Below are 13,672 nucleotides of genomic sequence, written 5' to 3'. Positions count from 1 at the left end.
TCCTCCACAGGCCTACTCGACGGTGCCCGTGAGCAACATGAATTCAGGCCTGGGCTCCATGAATTCGATGAACACCTACATGAGCATGAACGCCATGACTACCAGCGGCAACATGACGTCCGGCTCCTTCAACATGTCCTACGCCAACCCGAGCCTGGGCGCCGGCTTGAGCCCCGGAGGGACTGGGGGCGCCATGAACAGCATGTCGGCCATGGGTTCGGCGCTGAGTCCCGGCGGCATGAACGCGATGGGCGCCCCGCAGGCTTCCCTGAACGGCTTGAGCGCCTACGGGGCGATGGGACCCTGCATGAGTCCCATGGGCTACGCGCCCTCCAACTTGAGCCGGGGCGGGCGGGACGCCAAGAGTTTCAAGCGCAGCTACCCGCACGCCAAGCCGCCCTACTCCTACATCTCGCTCATCACCATGGCCATTCAGCAGGCCCCCAGCAAGATGCTGACGTTGAGCGAGATCTACCAGTGGATCATGGACCTCTTCCCTTACTACCGGCAGAACCAGCAGCGCTGGCAGAACTCCATCCGCCACTCGCTCTCCTTCAACGACTGCTTCGTCAAAGTGGCCCGCTCGCCGGATAAGCCGGGCAAAGGCTCCTACTGGACGTTGCACCCGGACTCGGGCAACATGTTCGAGAACGGCTGCTACCTCCGGCGCCAGAAGCGCTTCAAATGCGACAAGCAACCCGGGGCCAAAGGGGGCGGCGGCGGCGGCGGCGGCGGCGGCGGCGGAGGTCAAAGCGGCCTCGGGAGCGAGGGGAGGAAAGACCCAGGCGGCGGCGGCGGCGGCGGCGGGGCCGGCTCCCCTTTGCACCGCGGAGGCCAAGCGAAAGGGAGCAGTCACTTAGAGGCCGCCCCGGCCAGCCCCCAAGCCCTGGACCACAACGGGAGCGGAGTGGAGCTGAAGCCCTCGGTGGCCGCTGCCGCCGCCGCTGCGGCCGCCGCTGCTGCCGCGGTGGCCGCCGCCTCTTCCTCATCCTCGGTCCCCGGCGGCCCTGCTTTGGCCTCCTTGGGCCACCCGAGCCACGCGCTGGGCCACCACGAGTCGCAGCTGCACCTCAAGGGCGACCCCCACTATTCCTTCAACCACCCTTTCTCCATCAACAACCTCATGTCCTCCTCGGAACAGCAGCAGCACAAGCTGGACTTCAAGGCCTACGAGCAAGCGCTGCAATATTCCTCCTACGGGGCCGGCCTGCCCGGCGGCTTGCCTCTGGGCAGCGCCTCCATGGGCGGCCGGGGAGGCATTGAGCCCTCGGCCTTGGAGCCGTCCTACTACCAAGGTGTGTATTCTAGACCGGTCTTAAACACCTCTTAGCTGGTAGGGAGGACCCCCGGCGGGCCACGGAGCGCCCCGGCCTGTCCTTCCCTGCCTCGTTTGTCTTTCTCTCCCTCTGGGCAGACTGGCCTTCCTATCGCCCCCCCCAAAAAAGCGCACAATATGGTGCTGAGGGGGGGCGGCAAACAAAGGAAGAAGAGGGGGGGAGCAAAAGAAAGGACTGTTACTTTATTATTCCTGTTATTATTGTGTCCCAGTGCATCTCTTTTTTCTTCTAGTTTGGTCCCCAACCAGGACAATCCATCCCATGGAATTACAAACACACAGACACAGGCACTGTATATACCCGCCTTCCTTTGCCATGACCGCAGTGTGTGGGGGGGGGGGGGGAAGAGAGGGAGATAAAGCAAGGCTTCCATTTTGTAAAATACTATCGTTCCTGGTGGGTTTTTCTCCACCTTTCCTGTAATCTCGCGAGACTGAGAGGTTTGCGGTCAATCCCGGGAAGTTGCCCTTTTTTCCCCCCTCTTTTCTTCCTGAACCAGATTTGAGGGGGCCTTCGAAGGCCGTCTCGCAAATTTCGGCCGACAGGGGCTGGTCTGGGGCCTGGGGGCGGTGTTCCCCCCCTGGCTCGTCCCCACTTCCCTGAGGCCGTTGGGAGTTCCAGGCTGGATGTGTGGGGCCCTTCTCTGCCTGCCAAGCTTGAGTCCTTCGACCGAATTAAGGCCCCGATTTTCACAACAGCGCAGACGTTGACATTCCGAATTCCCACGCAGGGCTGAGGGGAAAACGAGGGAATCAATCGCTGACCGGGGCGGGTGGGGGGGCGGGAAGAGAAGCGAAACCAGGGCCTTGGTGTGTGTTTTTTTTAAGGCTTGTAAACCCCGCTTTCACCGGCGGCGCACTGTTGAGGTCCAAAGGGTCCTCTCCGGCCCCCACGACGCACACACTGGTTGGAACTGTTGGAAAATGGCGGGTTCCCTGGGGAGATACAGGTCGCACAGAGAGAGAGAGAGAGAGAGAGAGAGAGAGAGACATGGACAACGGGGCAGATCCTGCCGCTTCTGCTGTGTAAAATGGCAGAGATGACAAGTGGAGTTGAAGATGGGACCCAAGAGGCTCCAGAATTGCCTGGGATCGGAGTAGGATTCAGAGTCATACAGGTCATAGCCAATTTGAGGCTGTTGTGGTTATTATTATTACTATTACTTCCCTAAACTGTTACTGAGGTGTTTCCTTCAGCAGGAAATCTCCTGGCCACGTGGATGATCCGGTTATTTAATCCCAAATATTTTTCCCTGTGTGCTTTCTAGGACTGTAAAATTATCCGTAAGGACGTTATTATATTGTTCCAGTTTCCTGATTCTAAACTTGAGGGTATTTTTTTTCCCTCTTTCCCTTCCTCCTTCCCATCAGATCAGTTTATTCCGGCTCATGATTGCCATCCCCCCGCCCGAATTTCTTGTGGCCGCTTAATTATCGCAGTTGTTAGCACGTTCATCCAGTGTTAATGCACTTTCCACTGTTTTTACACGACGTTTTATTCCTTTTTTTTGTTGATATTTTCCTGTTGGCTTTCACAATGTTCTTAATTTATTTGCAGGGTTTATATTTTCTTTCTTTACAGCTTGAAAGTGCTTTAAATGATGGTTTTACAGTAACACACAGTTTAAAAGAAAATAAAAATCTTAATTTTATAATAAATGTATTGTAATTGAGAAAATGTTTTGATTTTTAAAAAAAGAAATTGACAATATAAGCCGTGAAGTATGGTTTTCATTTTTGTTTTCTCCCTTTTTCTCTCTGGATCATTTGCAGTTAAGGACTTTAAATAAATCAGATATTACCAATGACCGATTTTTGGGATTATTTTATTTTGGGTTCCATTGTTGGAAGAATGGTTGCTTCCATGTGGATTAAAAATGGTCTTGAACTGAAAGAGAGAGGCAGGGGTAAACAAAGGAGATTGTCCCCCCCCCCCCCCCATTTGAATAGGAGAATTAGAAGTCACTGGGGCTGGTTTGATTGAGGGTTGTGATGTCCAAACACAAGCCTTATTAGGTGTATATTAAATATTTATTGAACATATTGAATATTTAACCAGCAGACCAGTCCTTCAGAAAAATCTATCACAAATTGAAATATTCAGCCTTTATGCAAATGGAGAAAATGGGGAAGTGGTACAATTAACATTTCCCCACATTGCATTGGGGGAATACACAACGAAATGAGCCTTATTTTCCCTGAGCAGATAAATGTTCAGTTTAGCAGAATAGATTTTTCACACCAAGAATCCCTCATCTGTCTTTTATGTTATACAGAACTGATGAGCCATTATATGGAAATGGATCCTTGATCAGTCTGAAGTATCTTACACATTCAAATCCACAGCAATATTTCTGTCCAAGGAAATGAGCAATGAGTTGTGTTTGCCTTACAGGTTTTTATAACACAGATTCTGTCAAATAATGGCTATTTTGTTGTGACTTTTTCACTACATTCAAGCAAGAGATGATTCAGAGCTGGCAGTTCCCTATTATTTTTCCTTTAAAAGGGACGGGGGAGATGCGGTTGGTTCTGGTTTAATCTAAGCATGTGGTTCTGCATGCCAGCTCCCACTGGGTCCCGTATTAATCTATTAGCAGGATTTATTGCTTTGATAGATAAATCTTTTCAGATGCACACCTTGTAGCACATTGTGAGAAGGTGAGGATTTTTATCGGCAGTGTGTTTCTCCTCAAGTTTACTTGTGGTGGAACATAGAACCAAGTCAGCAGCAGCATGGTGAGAATCACTACCAGACTGATATACTAGACTAATCTGTCTTTGAGTGCAATTTGCACCTTTCTTGAAATGGAGTAAAATCACTTTACTGTTCACCTTAGATTTTGGAAATTACAACCAACTAGGAGAGGACCCAGCAAGAAAATGCTAGTTAGGAATGAGATCTGAATGTTGTGGACTGATGTCTCTGTCACAGGTATAAACAAGGTAGTAATCCTAAATTAACTTTCCAGAGGGGATGCATTATCCCTTCAGATACAAGAGAAAGTACGGAGCCCTGAAAACAGATAAGTGTTCATTTGGAGTTAGTAGCGCTGTGTTCTGTCTGGTTTGTTCTATATTAAATGCACTAACTTGGCAGTGCTTTTAATTCAGTGGGGCTTACTTTTTCGAAGTAGACTTTGTACTTTGGCCTAAATTTACCGGGACCACAGGTGGGGTAGCAGCATCCTCTGAGGTTCGGAAACCTCTCCCTGGGTTATTTCCCTATATTAACCATGGCAAGGATTCAAGTGTTGCTTAGAAGTAAACCACGCTGGCGTCATTAGGGGCTTTCTGGTTTTAGTAAAGGCCTTTTGGAAAGGGCGTGCTTGCGCTCCTGTGCCAAGACGTCCCCAAGGCCCTTCCTTAGATCCTCATTCACTGGATTAAACGGAAGAAAGGCGGCTCTATGAGATATCAACTAGCCGTGCTTTCCAGGCCTAAGATCTCCGAGAAGGAGGCTTAAGGAACTGGCCACAGTCCGGGAGAGGGTGCGTCCGTCTTCTCCCCCTAACCCGCCGCCGGTGTTTTGCTCGGCTTGGCACCAAGAACAACAGCCAGAACAGCAACCCGCTGGCAAACGCGCTTCCGCCGTTTCTTTACTTTTCCCAGCTCCCCGGACCACGAGATGGGGAATTGCGGGAAGACGGCGGGAGTGGAGGTGAGGGGCGAGGAGGCCTTGCAACGGGAGGCGATCCGCCTTTGACCAGCGGCGCTCCAGGCGAGCTGGCGAGAGGACGAAGGCCGCGTGGCTCGGCTAATTGCGGCGCGATTGCTGCTCCCACTCCCCCGCGACCGGTGCCAGAAAAGGAGGACCCACGTCCTCCCGTGGGAGTGCTCCCCGCTCACGGGACTGATCCTCAGACCGTGTTACTTTCAGGATCTGGAGGTCATTTCTGAAGGGTTCCCTCACTTTCAGCAAAGACTTGAAAGGCGATGCGTAAAAGAGGAAACAAGCAAGCAAATAAATAACAATAACAACCCTCCCATCGCATTTTAATCCCAACTAGAGTAGACCCGCTGAAATACATGAAAGGTGTTGGCCGACATTGACTTAAGGCCCGCTGATTACCTCTTAGAAAACCCTGGAAAGGATGGCCCCAAATTGGAATGGGCTTCCCGGCGTGTAATTGTTATTGTTGTTGTTAACAACTCAGGAAGAGAAGAAAAGTCATTTGACGGTCCCAGTTCACGTTCCGCATAAAAAGCTGGCATTTTCAAACCCCACCCTACCCCGTTGAAGTACTGTAGTGTGACGCGTTTTCTTCAGGTAAACGTGCGCGCGCGATATTTTCTTCCGATTTAAAGAATAATATACCTGAATATCGTGTGTGTGTGTGTGTGTGTGTGTGTGTGTGTGTGTGTGTGTGTGTGTGTGTGTGTGTGTGTGTGTGTGTGTGTCTTTTAAAGCAATCTTTTTGAGTCTGGGTCAGGCTTTTCTGAAGATTGCGTCAGAATCCTGTAAAATAAGGTTACAAGGCCCGAAGACCGTGGGCAGCCGAAATGACTTTTATTTACATCTGAGTAAATAAAAACAGGATCCAGCTATTGCCCTCAGTATTTTAGGCTCCTTTAAAACTTGGATCAGAACTCCTTCAGGTTCTGGGCTCTGGTGAGACATAATAACTTTTGACTCAGGAGCTTGGCGTCTAAATAAAGAATTAGACTCTAAAGTCATAAGAAACAAAATACCAATACAGTAGGTGTTACCTTGATTACTAAATATTTAAAACTGCACTGTCTCCGCCTTTCCCCCTCTCTTAGCATAACTCTCCTCTAGCGTAGCTAGACCTCAGGGGAATATCGATGGCGCCGGAAAAACATCAGTCTTGCCTTGCTCAGGAATACCAAAATTATGAAAGTCCTCTATTAAAAGTTATCCACAGCTCGTCTGTATGTTTCTGAGTATCGCTTCTTTTAATAACACAGGATTGGATCTAGATGTACAGTGCAAGTTTATAAACCGCTGTTCCAAAGTAAGTCCCATTTATTCAGCGTGACTAACTCACAGGTAAACTGAGCACAGAATTAGCATCCCCAATCATGTATAGAGCAGCCTGACTAACATCTGTGCGCTAAGCAGCTCCTGAATAATTTAAGTCACCTCATCTTTCGTGGAGCATTGTAAAGTCATACTCTGAGCTTGACAAATTGTAGGCACAGCCTTCCATTAGGTAGCCACATCGACCAAGGTTTCCTCGGTTCTATCTGGCCTAAGCTTCCATGGACTGAAGTTCACTTCTTTTGAAATTCTTCTTGGGTCTGAAGAAGTGGGCTGCAGTCCACAAATATTTTGTGCCAAATAAATGTTAGGCTTAAAGTTGCCACAGGACTCTGTGTGGTCATTGTTATAACAGACTTACAGGGCTACCTCCTTGACAAGAGTTTACCGGGAGTTTTAATGGAAAGATTGTTCAGCTCCAATGACGTGAAGGACAAGATCTAGCCCATCAGTACTCTTCCCCAAGACAAGACCTTTATTCTTAATCAAAGTGTCTGAAGAGTTAGGACGTGCACCTGCCTTTAACACACCTGCACATTTGATGAACTTGAGCTTTTTTTTTTTCTAAACACGGGCACACACATTTACCTGCAAATGAGTTTTGTTAATTTTCGGTGGATCGATTTCCCTGTGTCCCTTAAGGAGAATTATTCCCATGAAAATATGACATCTAAGGCCAGTGTTTTCTGGGTAAAGGTCATTGCTCAACCTTCTTAACAGTTGTCTTTGATTAAGAGCATGTAAGGATGAAGAGGATGAATGTACAGTACTATATTTGAAGTGCTGATTCTGGACATGGAGTTAAAATGCAGGATGAGGATTCATTCATTAGACTCTAGTAGAAAAATATTTTCCCTCCTCAAGCCACTACTGTACTTCATTTGCTTCAAAGTCTATTTCAAGCCAGCCCAAGGAAACAAAAACTGTTGTCTGGCCAAACTGTTGACCATCACCATATCTTGTCTCTGGAGTGTACATGTGTATAACTTTTAACATTCTCAGCAAAGGATCTTCAGCACCTGGAGAGTAGAAGAGAAAGGAAAGGAAAAGTGTCCCAGAAGAGGCATTAAGTGGAAGTCTTAGATCCCCATATGGGGAGGGGGAGATAGTGTATATGTATAGTTTTCCTCCTCAGCCCTCCCACTTCTCCTTCCAGGGGCTGAGGCCTTTCCAGGGGATGTCTCAAAGGCCTCTGAGAATACTGAGGTTTTTAGATAAATTCTAATAGAAGGGAAGCTCTAACTTTCTTCCCCTGAATCCAGGAAATGTCTTCTCTTTTCAAATGCAATTACCTTCTTTAATAAGCCACGTGCTAGACAGCTAAAACTGTTGCCATCATTCAAGCTCATTTAACTCCATTAAACTCAAGCAGGGAGCAATTCAGCATATTACTGGAGCCTTGGAGAGAGCTAACTGGATTTTGGCAGGTGTAAAAGACCCAAACAAGCAGACAAGGGGAGGGGGCTGGCTGGCTAGCTAAAGGAAGCTGTGATACATTCCAAACACAGATAGAAGCTGGAGGCATTTTAAGTGCCTTTTCCTCCAATTAATTGTTCCAAAACCCCAATGCACCAAATGCATAATATATATAAAACACAGCCTGTATCTGGTGCATATATATTCTGATTATGCAATTTCACTTTCAGGGGGTTAGATATTTCAGTAAGCCTCTCATTTGAGTGGTTCAGCGGAAGTTCAGTCACAGGACTTTACCACTTTCTTATTTTTTTATTTTTTTATTTTTGGTAAAGAAAAATATACATACTCTTTCTAGGAGGAGGAAAATATTTATTCTGTTTAAATAATGCAAGGCAATGTACTGTTTAGAAATGCCTCATCCAAAGGCAGAAAAGCTACAATTATGTCCATCTTTCAGTAGGAAAGAGAGAAAAGGAATATTATTGTCTCTAGATAATCTCTATATATTCTCTGATCTCTGATATTGTTACAAGTCTTTGATTTACACAGGAGTGGGAAGGAGGTTTTGCTGGGCTGTTACTGTCAAGTAAAAATGTTTAACCCATAATAACATGAAAAGAAAGATAACATTTCCAGTGGTTTTCTATGAAAATACATGCCCTCCCCCCAGAATTCTAGTAAAAAGGATTTTGTGCAATTCTCCAATTACCATCTGAAGCATTTAGCTATCTTTTCAAAAGAAATTTCTACAAGGAACAATTTTCAGGAAATATTGAGAGAGAGGGAGTCTGATAGGCAGCAGTATACTATTAGAGTTTAATTAATTTGATGATGACAGGATGAAATCCTAAACCCTCTTCTTGAAAGTTAGCACCCTTTAAACCTCCCTTAAAATGTGTTTATGGTTTGGGTGGCAAGATACAATTGTACAGACAGACAGAGAAAACAGTTCCAAAGGTATATATTGTAATTTAATTAAAAAAATTAAATCTGGAGATAACGTTAAACTCGAGGTTCCGTTGATATTAACCATCTCATCAAAGATGGTTCAAAGCTACTTTTTAACTGTCCATTGTCCACTCACCATGATAAACAATCCTTTAAGGGTAACACATCCGGTTCTCAAACACTACCTTGGGATGGGTTGTTCAAGCTGATTTATATTGGATACAGTCCACATCCTACCGAGGTCAGTGGGAAACCTTTCATTGATTGCAATAGATTTGCGTTGCTTCTAATGAGTGTGTTCTGAATCTAAATAGCCTTGCCTTTACATCGAGCGAAATTGTGCGAGTATTTGCAAGGAAAACAAAGCAAGATGCCAAAAGTAGCACGAATTGTTCCTATTACAGTTATGAATTGATTTTCGTCCCTGGCATAAAGGTATTTAATGTGACTAATTCATCACTACAAGAGTGAGCTACTGGTATTTAGAATGAAAGTCTAAGTCTAATTGCATTTCAACTTTAGCTTCCTAGAGTCGTTACTCACGAGTAAATTCTAATGAACTCAGTGTTAACATGACTCCAGTTTCAGACTCACGTAATGTAAGGTACTACTTGGAAATAGGTTTCCATCCTGACTTACTTCTCAAGCTGTTTTTTTTTTTTTTTTTTTTTTTTTTTTTGGTGAACATATCAAAAGAAAATCATTTTCTTGCTTACCCCGTGAGAGATTCTGGCCTAAATCCAGTTATTACTTCCAATTACAATATACCTGCTGAATCAGCGGCCACCTTGTAAGTCGTACTTACGTAAGTTACATTGATTTAATGGATCTACTCTAGTTGCGGCTGTTGGTTTTAGGGTATCTGCTGCAATTGCTCTAGGAACATTTATTTGGGACTAAGCTCCATTGAACTCAGTGGGACTTACTTCTGAGTAGGCATGTGTGGCGTCGAGTGACTGACCATACAAGCGTTCTCGTCCCTCCCCTCTCCACTTCTAATCCCGGATATCTCAGTATCTCAGCAAAGGCAAAATAAATGATTCCTGGGGATTTAGGATGAGCACGGTGACTCTCTTCTGCAGAGGCAAAACATCGGTAGGCATTTTTTCCCCCAAAGATCCAAGGGGTGGAAAACCAAGTGAAGAAGGAAAGGTGACGAAATGGAAAAGGGCCTTTGTTCTCTCGGTGTTCTTTTCCACTCCGTATTCTACGCTGGGTGACAATGTAACATTAAGGACAGATTAGCAGAATTCACTCCCTCAGTTCTCAGTAGAGGACCGTTTTTTCCTCTTGTGGCCCAAGCCTCTTCTCCCCCCCCCTCCCCGAGAGAACGAGAAAGAGAGAGAACCTAATCGAGATTTCATTTCACAGCTTTGAACTTTGAACAGACTCAGCGACCTCCCCTTTGTTGTAAGTTTCAGTCTAGTGATAAACACCAGATAGGGAACTTTCCTCCCTGCTGGTTCCACCCAACTGCCTGCAACTGCGGTCAGGTGCACGGATCGCAAGGATCGCCACCAGGGGCTCCTAAGCCTTTTGGCTACCCCACCTCCCTCCGCATTCATTTCAGATGTGAATCTTATTTTCACCGGCTTATTTATGCAGCTGGGACTGATGTTTGTCCCAGCTTTTCGGGGAAACAGATTCCACGGGTATCTAACTAATCTAGTTTACCGGATCCTAGCCCCACTTTCCTCACTTGGAAACGAGCCCCGCGGATTTCAGTGGGGTGTGAACCGAGTGGTAGGAAACCACCCCAAGAACGAGGGCGATCCAACTCTGCATATTTGACCATGCAGATCAAATATAAGGTCACGATGGAATACTTGACCTTTGCCACTAAAAGCGCCGTCGACGATCTCCAAGGTCCTAGGAGAAGCGGAATAACGTGTCCACACCTGTCCCCCTCTTTCGCCCTTTCTCCACGGAGTTCCTTGCTCTGGCATGGTTCACTTAAATACTTTGGCTGAACTTGTTCAAAGTCGGAACTGCTGGCCTTGCAACGGGCTTGCTTTTAGTTCCTCGACCTCCGATATACATTTGCTTTAAAGCGCTAAAACTCCCTCCTCATTTTCAGGGCAGAGGTACCAAGGGATGCCCATCCATTTCTTACATCTCTGTCCTAAGCAAACAGACTGAACGCCAAGTCTCATTAAACTCCGCAGAATTTCTTCCAAGTTACAGTCCACAGAGTACCTGAGTCTTCCTGGAACAGGAGAAAGAGGCACATAATACTTTTAAGAGTAACAGCTGCATTACAGGATGAACTGTCCTAGAAAAATGACCCAGAGGCTTCATGTTGAATACTTCCATTAGATGTCCTGTTTGGGGGGTGATTTAGAACCCCACAAGCATCTAATTCTGATTTTTCAAATCAAAGACCACCTTATTCCCCAGTAAAATAATAAGGAAAACTGTTTTTACTAGTGATTTTTCTCCCCCTCCCTCAGTCTGTTTCTATTTGTTCAAAATAAAGATCGTAAATAAGCTGGCCCCGCTGCGTTTAGGCGACGGATTTTCCTTCTGCCCTACTTTGTAATCTCCACATTGAAAATGCCCTCTCCTAAAGATGTCAGAGTCAGGTATGCCACCTTGGGATCTTTGGAAGAACCTCAGGATACAAATAAAAAACATAAACAATAAAAAAGATGTGAAAAATGGAGAGGTGGTAGGTAGCAATTTGTAAAAAAAACTGTCCTAGACTTAGTGTTTTGTTGGAGAGGTAAGACTCGAACACCGCCTCATTGGTTGCCTGCTAGAATAAATACACGAACAAAACATGAATTTGCGAATTGAGTATTTAACTTGGAACCAAAACACATTTGAGTTGTTTCGTGTCTATTAAGAAGTCGATATTATGGATGACTAAACAAAAGTAAGTGCCATTATGTTCATCTGAATACAGTATGTGTAACATTGCAATCTAAGGCTGAAATCTTATACTTATTTACCTTGAAGTAAGTCTCATTGAAATTAAGAATATTCCAGAGTAGACATGCATTAGGTTTCTTTTTTTTAAAGCTGCCATTCTATACTCACTTGGGAGTAAGTCCCAGTTGACTAAATGGGACTTACTTTTGAGTAGGCATTGCACGATTGAGCTGTAAGGGCAACGGCTGCCCATTTTCTGCGTCTTTTACAGAAAACCAAAAGGAAGATTTCCCAGTCCGAGGGTACTCGGATACACTCTCCTTTCCCCGTCGGGAGGAGGGGAAGAAAAGAATGTCTGGAAAATTTATTCCAACCGCCACGTCGGATGCTTTGCAACTTTTTGTGCGTTTCTAGTAGAAACTAAGCAGAAGACAAACGTTGTAACAGCTGGAGACCAAACACAAGGCACTGCAAACAGGGCGGAATGCAACAGAAAACTAATACCTCTCAACAAAGGGAAGTTCTAATCTGATACCCTCTTACTTGAGAGTAAGAGCCCCAGTCTGAAAACTTTTAATGTTATATTCCCAATACTCCCCAGCCAAGTGGGTTGGGAGCTTTTATTCCTCCCCAAATGGAACGTTTCCAATATCTGGAAAGTGCAAGGGGGCGAGACCGCGCCAGCTAATTGTTACACAGGTCCATAGGACGGTAATACGGTAGAAGGTATATGTTGTAGCTACTGGCCAGTAGAACTGCAACTTTGCCAAGGCGGATGCACGGTTGTCTTTAAAAATGATGGCACTTAAACGGATGCCATCATTTTAGCTGTTTAGCATCCCGTTTCTAGACATTGCTTGATAGGCAAGTCTCGTCGAATCACTTCCAAAGAATGGATTTGTTAGTAGTACTACTGGTGTGGGGAAAAAGTGATGCCCCCCCCCCGAAGCTGTTATGGGGAATTCTTTAGTTAGGGACCCTGCCTAGTCATATGCTTTCCAAGTGTAGATAAGAAGACCGGTTTCGGTACCTAGAAGCTCACAACGGATAGCTCTGCCTCCCTTCTGCACCCAAGGACGCGCCAAGAGGAAAGCAGGATTGAGGCGTGTTCGGCAGGCTGGGAATCAGATAACGTGCATTCCGCCAAATCTGCCTTTCCTTCAGTGGTTCATTTGCAATGTATGCTGTGTGCACCAGAGCTGCGTGCGCGACCGTATACCACGTAGGTGCAAATCGCAACAACAACCCCCCCCCCCCCCCCAGTTACTTAGCCTGCAGCAAAGCCAAAGACTGGCGAGGGAACTAGCGTGATTTCTAGAGTATCCGAGGAATACCGTATCTTTACGCTAAGATCTGCTCCAGAAGGTTGGAAAGGAGCAACGCTGTTTCCATTGTCTGGGCAGGATTCCGCTCAATGTCACGGAGCCCGACGGCACTCCCAGAGAAAAAAGCCGACGAAGGACAAGCAAAAGCTGAAGTGTGCGGCACAGCTAAACGAAACCAATTGGATTCCCGATTATTCTGTAATCGACTATGTCTAGGGAAGAGCCCAGCTTTGCAACCAACCCTAAGGGGCACTTTATAGTTCCAGGAGAATCCAGAGAAAGAGTGGGTTGGTGCCAGTTTGTTTCTACTTCCGTGGAGGCGTGGGGGTGGAGGTCCATATGGAGAAATAGTCAAGCTCCCCTCTCCCCATCCTGAAATGGTGCAATCTAGAAAAACCGTCCCCACCTGATTCTCCTGAGTGGCTCCAAGAAACATTCTAAGCGGGGACTGAACACCATGGCCAGCTACGGAGTGGATTCATTTATCCTGCTCTAAATAAAGAATCGAAGGATATATTGTACTTTAGATCAAACTCACAGAGGTTTCAGCTGAGAGCCACTGGAAAGTAGTGTAGATGCACAAAGGGGGAGCGCAACGGACTGTGGTCCGCTCGCTTTTCTCAGCCATATTCCTAACAGCACTATCTTTTTAAAAGGAGAGATTCCAACTCTTCAAATGAAGGAACCGCATTTGAGACCTCCTCATTGAAAAGCCACTGTGAAATTTTTCGAGAACGAAGTTGTTATCTTCTTGGGGGCGATGGGATACTG

At 46.1% G+C, this 13,672-nt stretch overlaps 1 protein-coding gene across 2 annotated transcripts in view; it reads left to right on the top strand.

Annotated features, from left to right (window-relative positions):
- FOXA1 (forkhead box A1) overlaps positions 1–13,672 on the top strand; it is a 52,571-nt gene that overhangs the window by 4,034 nt on the left and 34,865 nt on the right. The window contains exon 2 of one of the 2 annotated variants that reach the window (XM_072986385.2): positions 11–1,295. In XM_072986385.2, coding sequence (XP_072842486.2) covers positions 11–1,295 — 1,285 coding nt within the window. Of the gene's footprint in view, positions 1–10; positions 3,145–13,672 lie in introns of those variants that run through there. The other variant, XM_072986384.2, reaches the window with a different exon arrangement.

The sequence above is a fragment of the Pogona vitticeps genome, chromosome 1, assembly GCF_051106095.1.
Source record: "Pogona vitticeps strain Pit_001003342236 chromosome 1, PviZW2.1, whole genome shotgun sequence".
NCBI lineage: Eukaryota > Metazoa > Chordata > Lepidosauria > Squamata > Agamidae > Pogona > Pogona vitticeps.
This window is presented reverse-complemented; position numbering and strand designations above follow the sequence as displayed.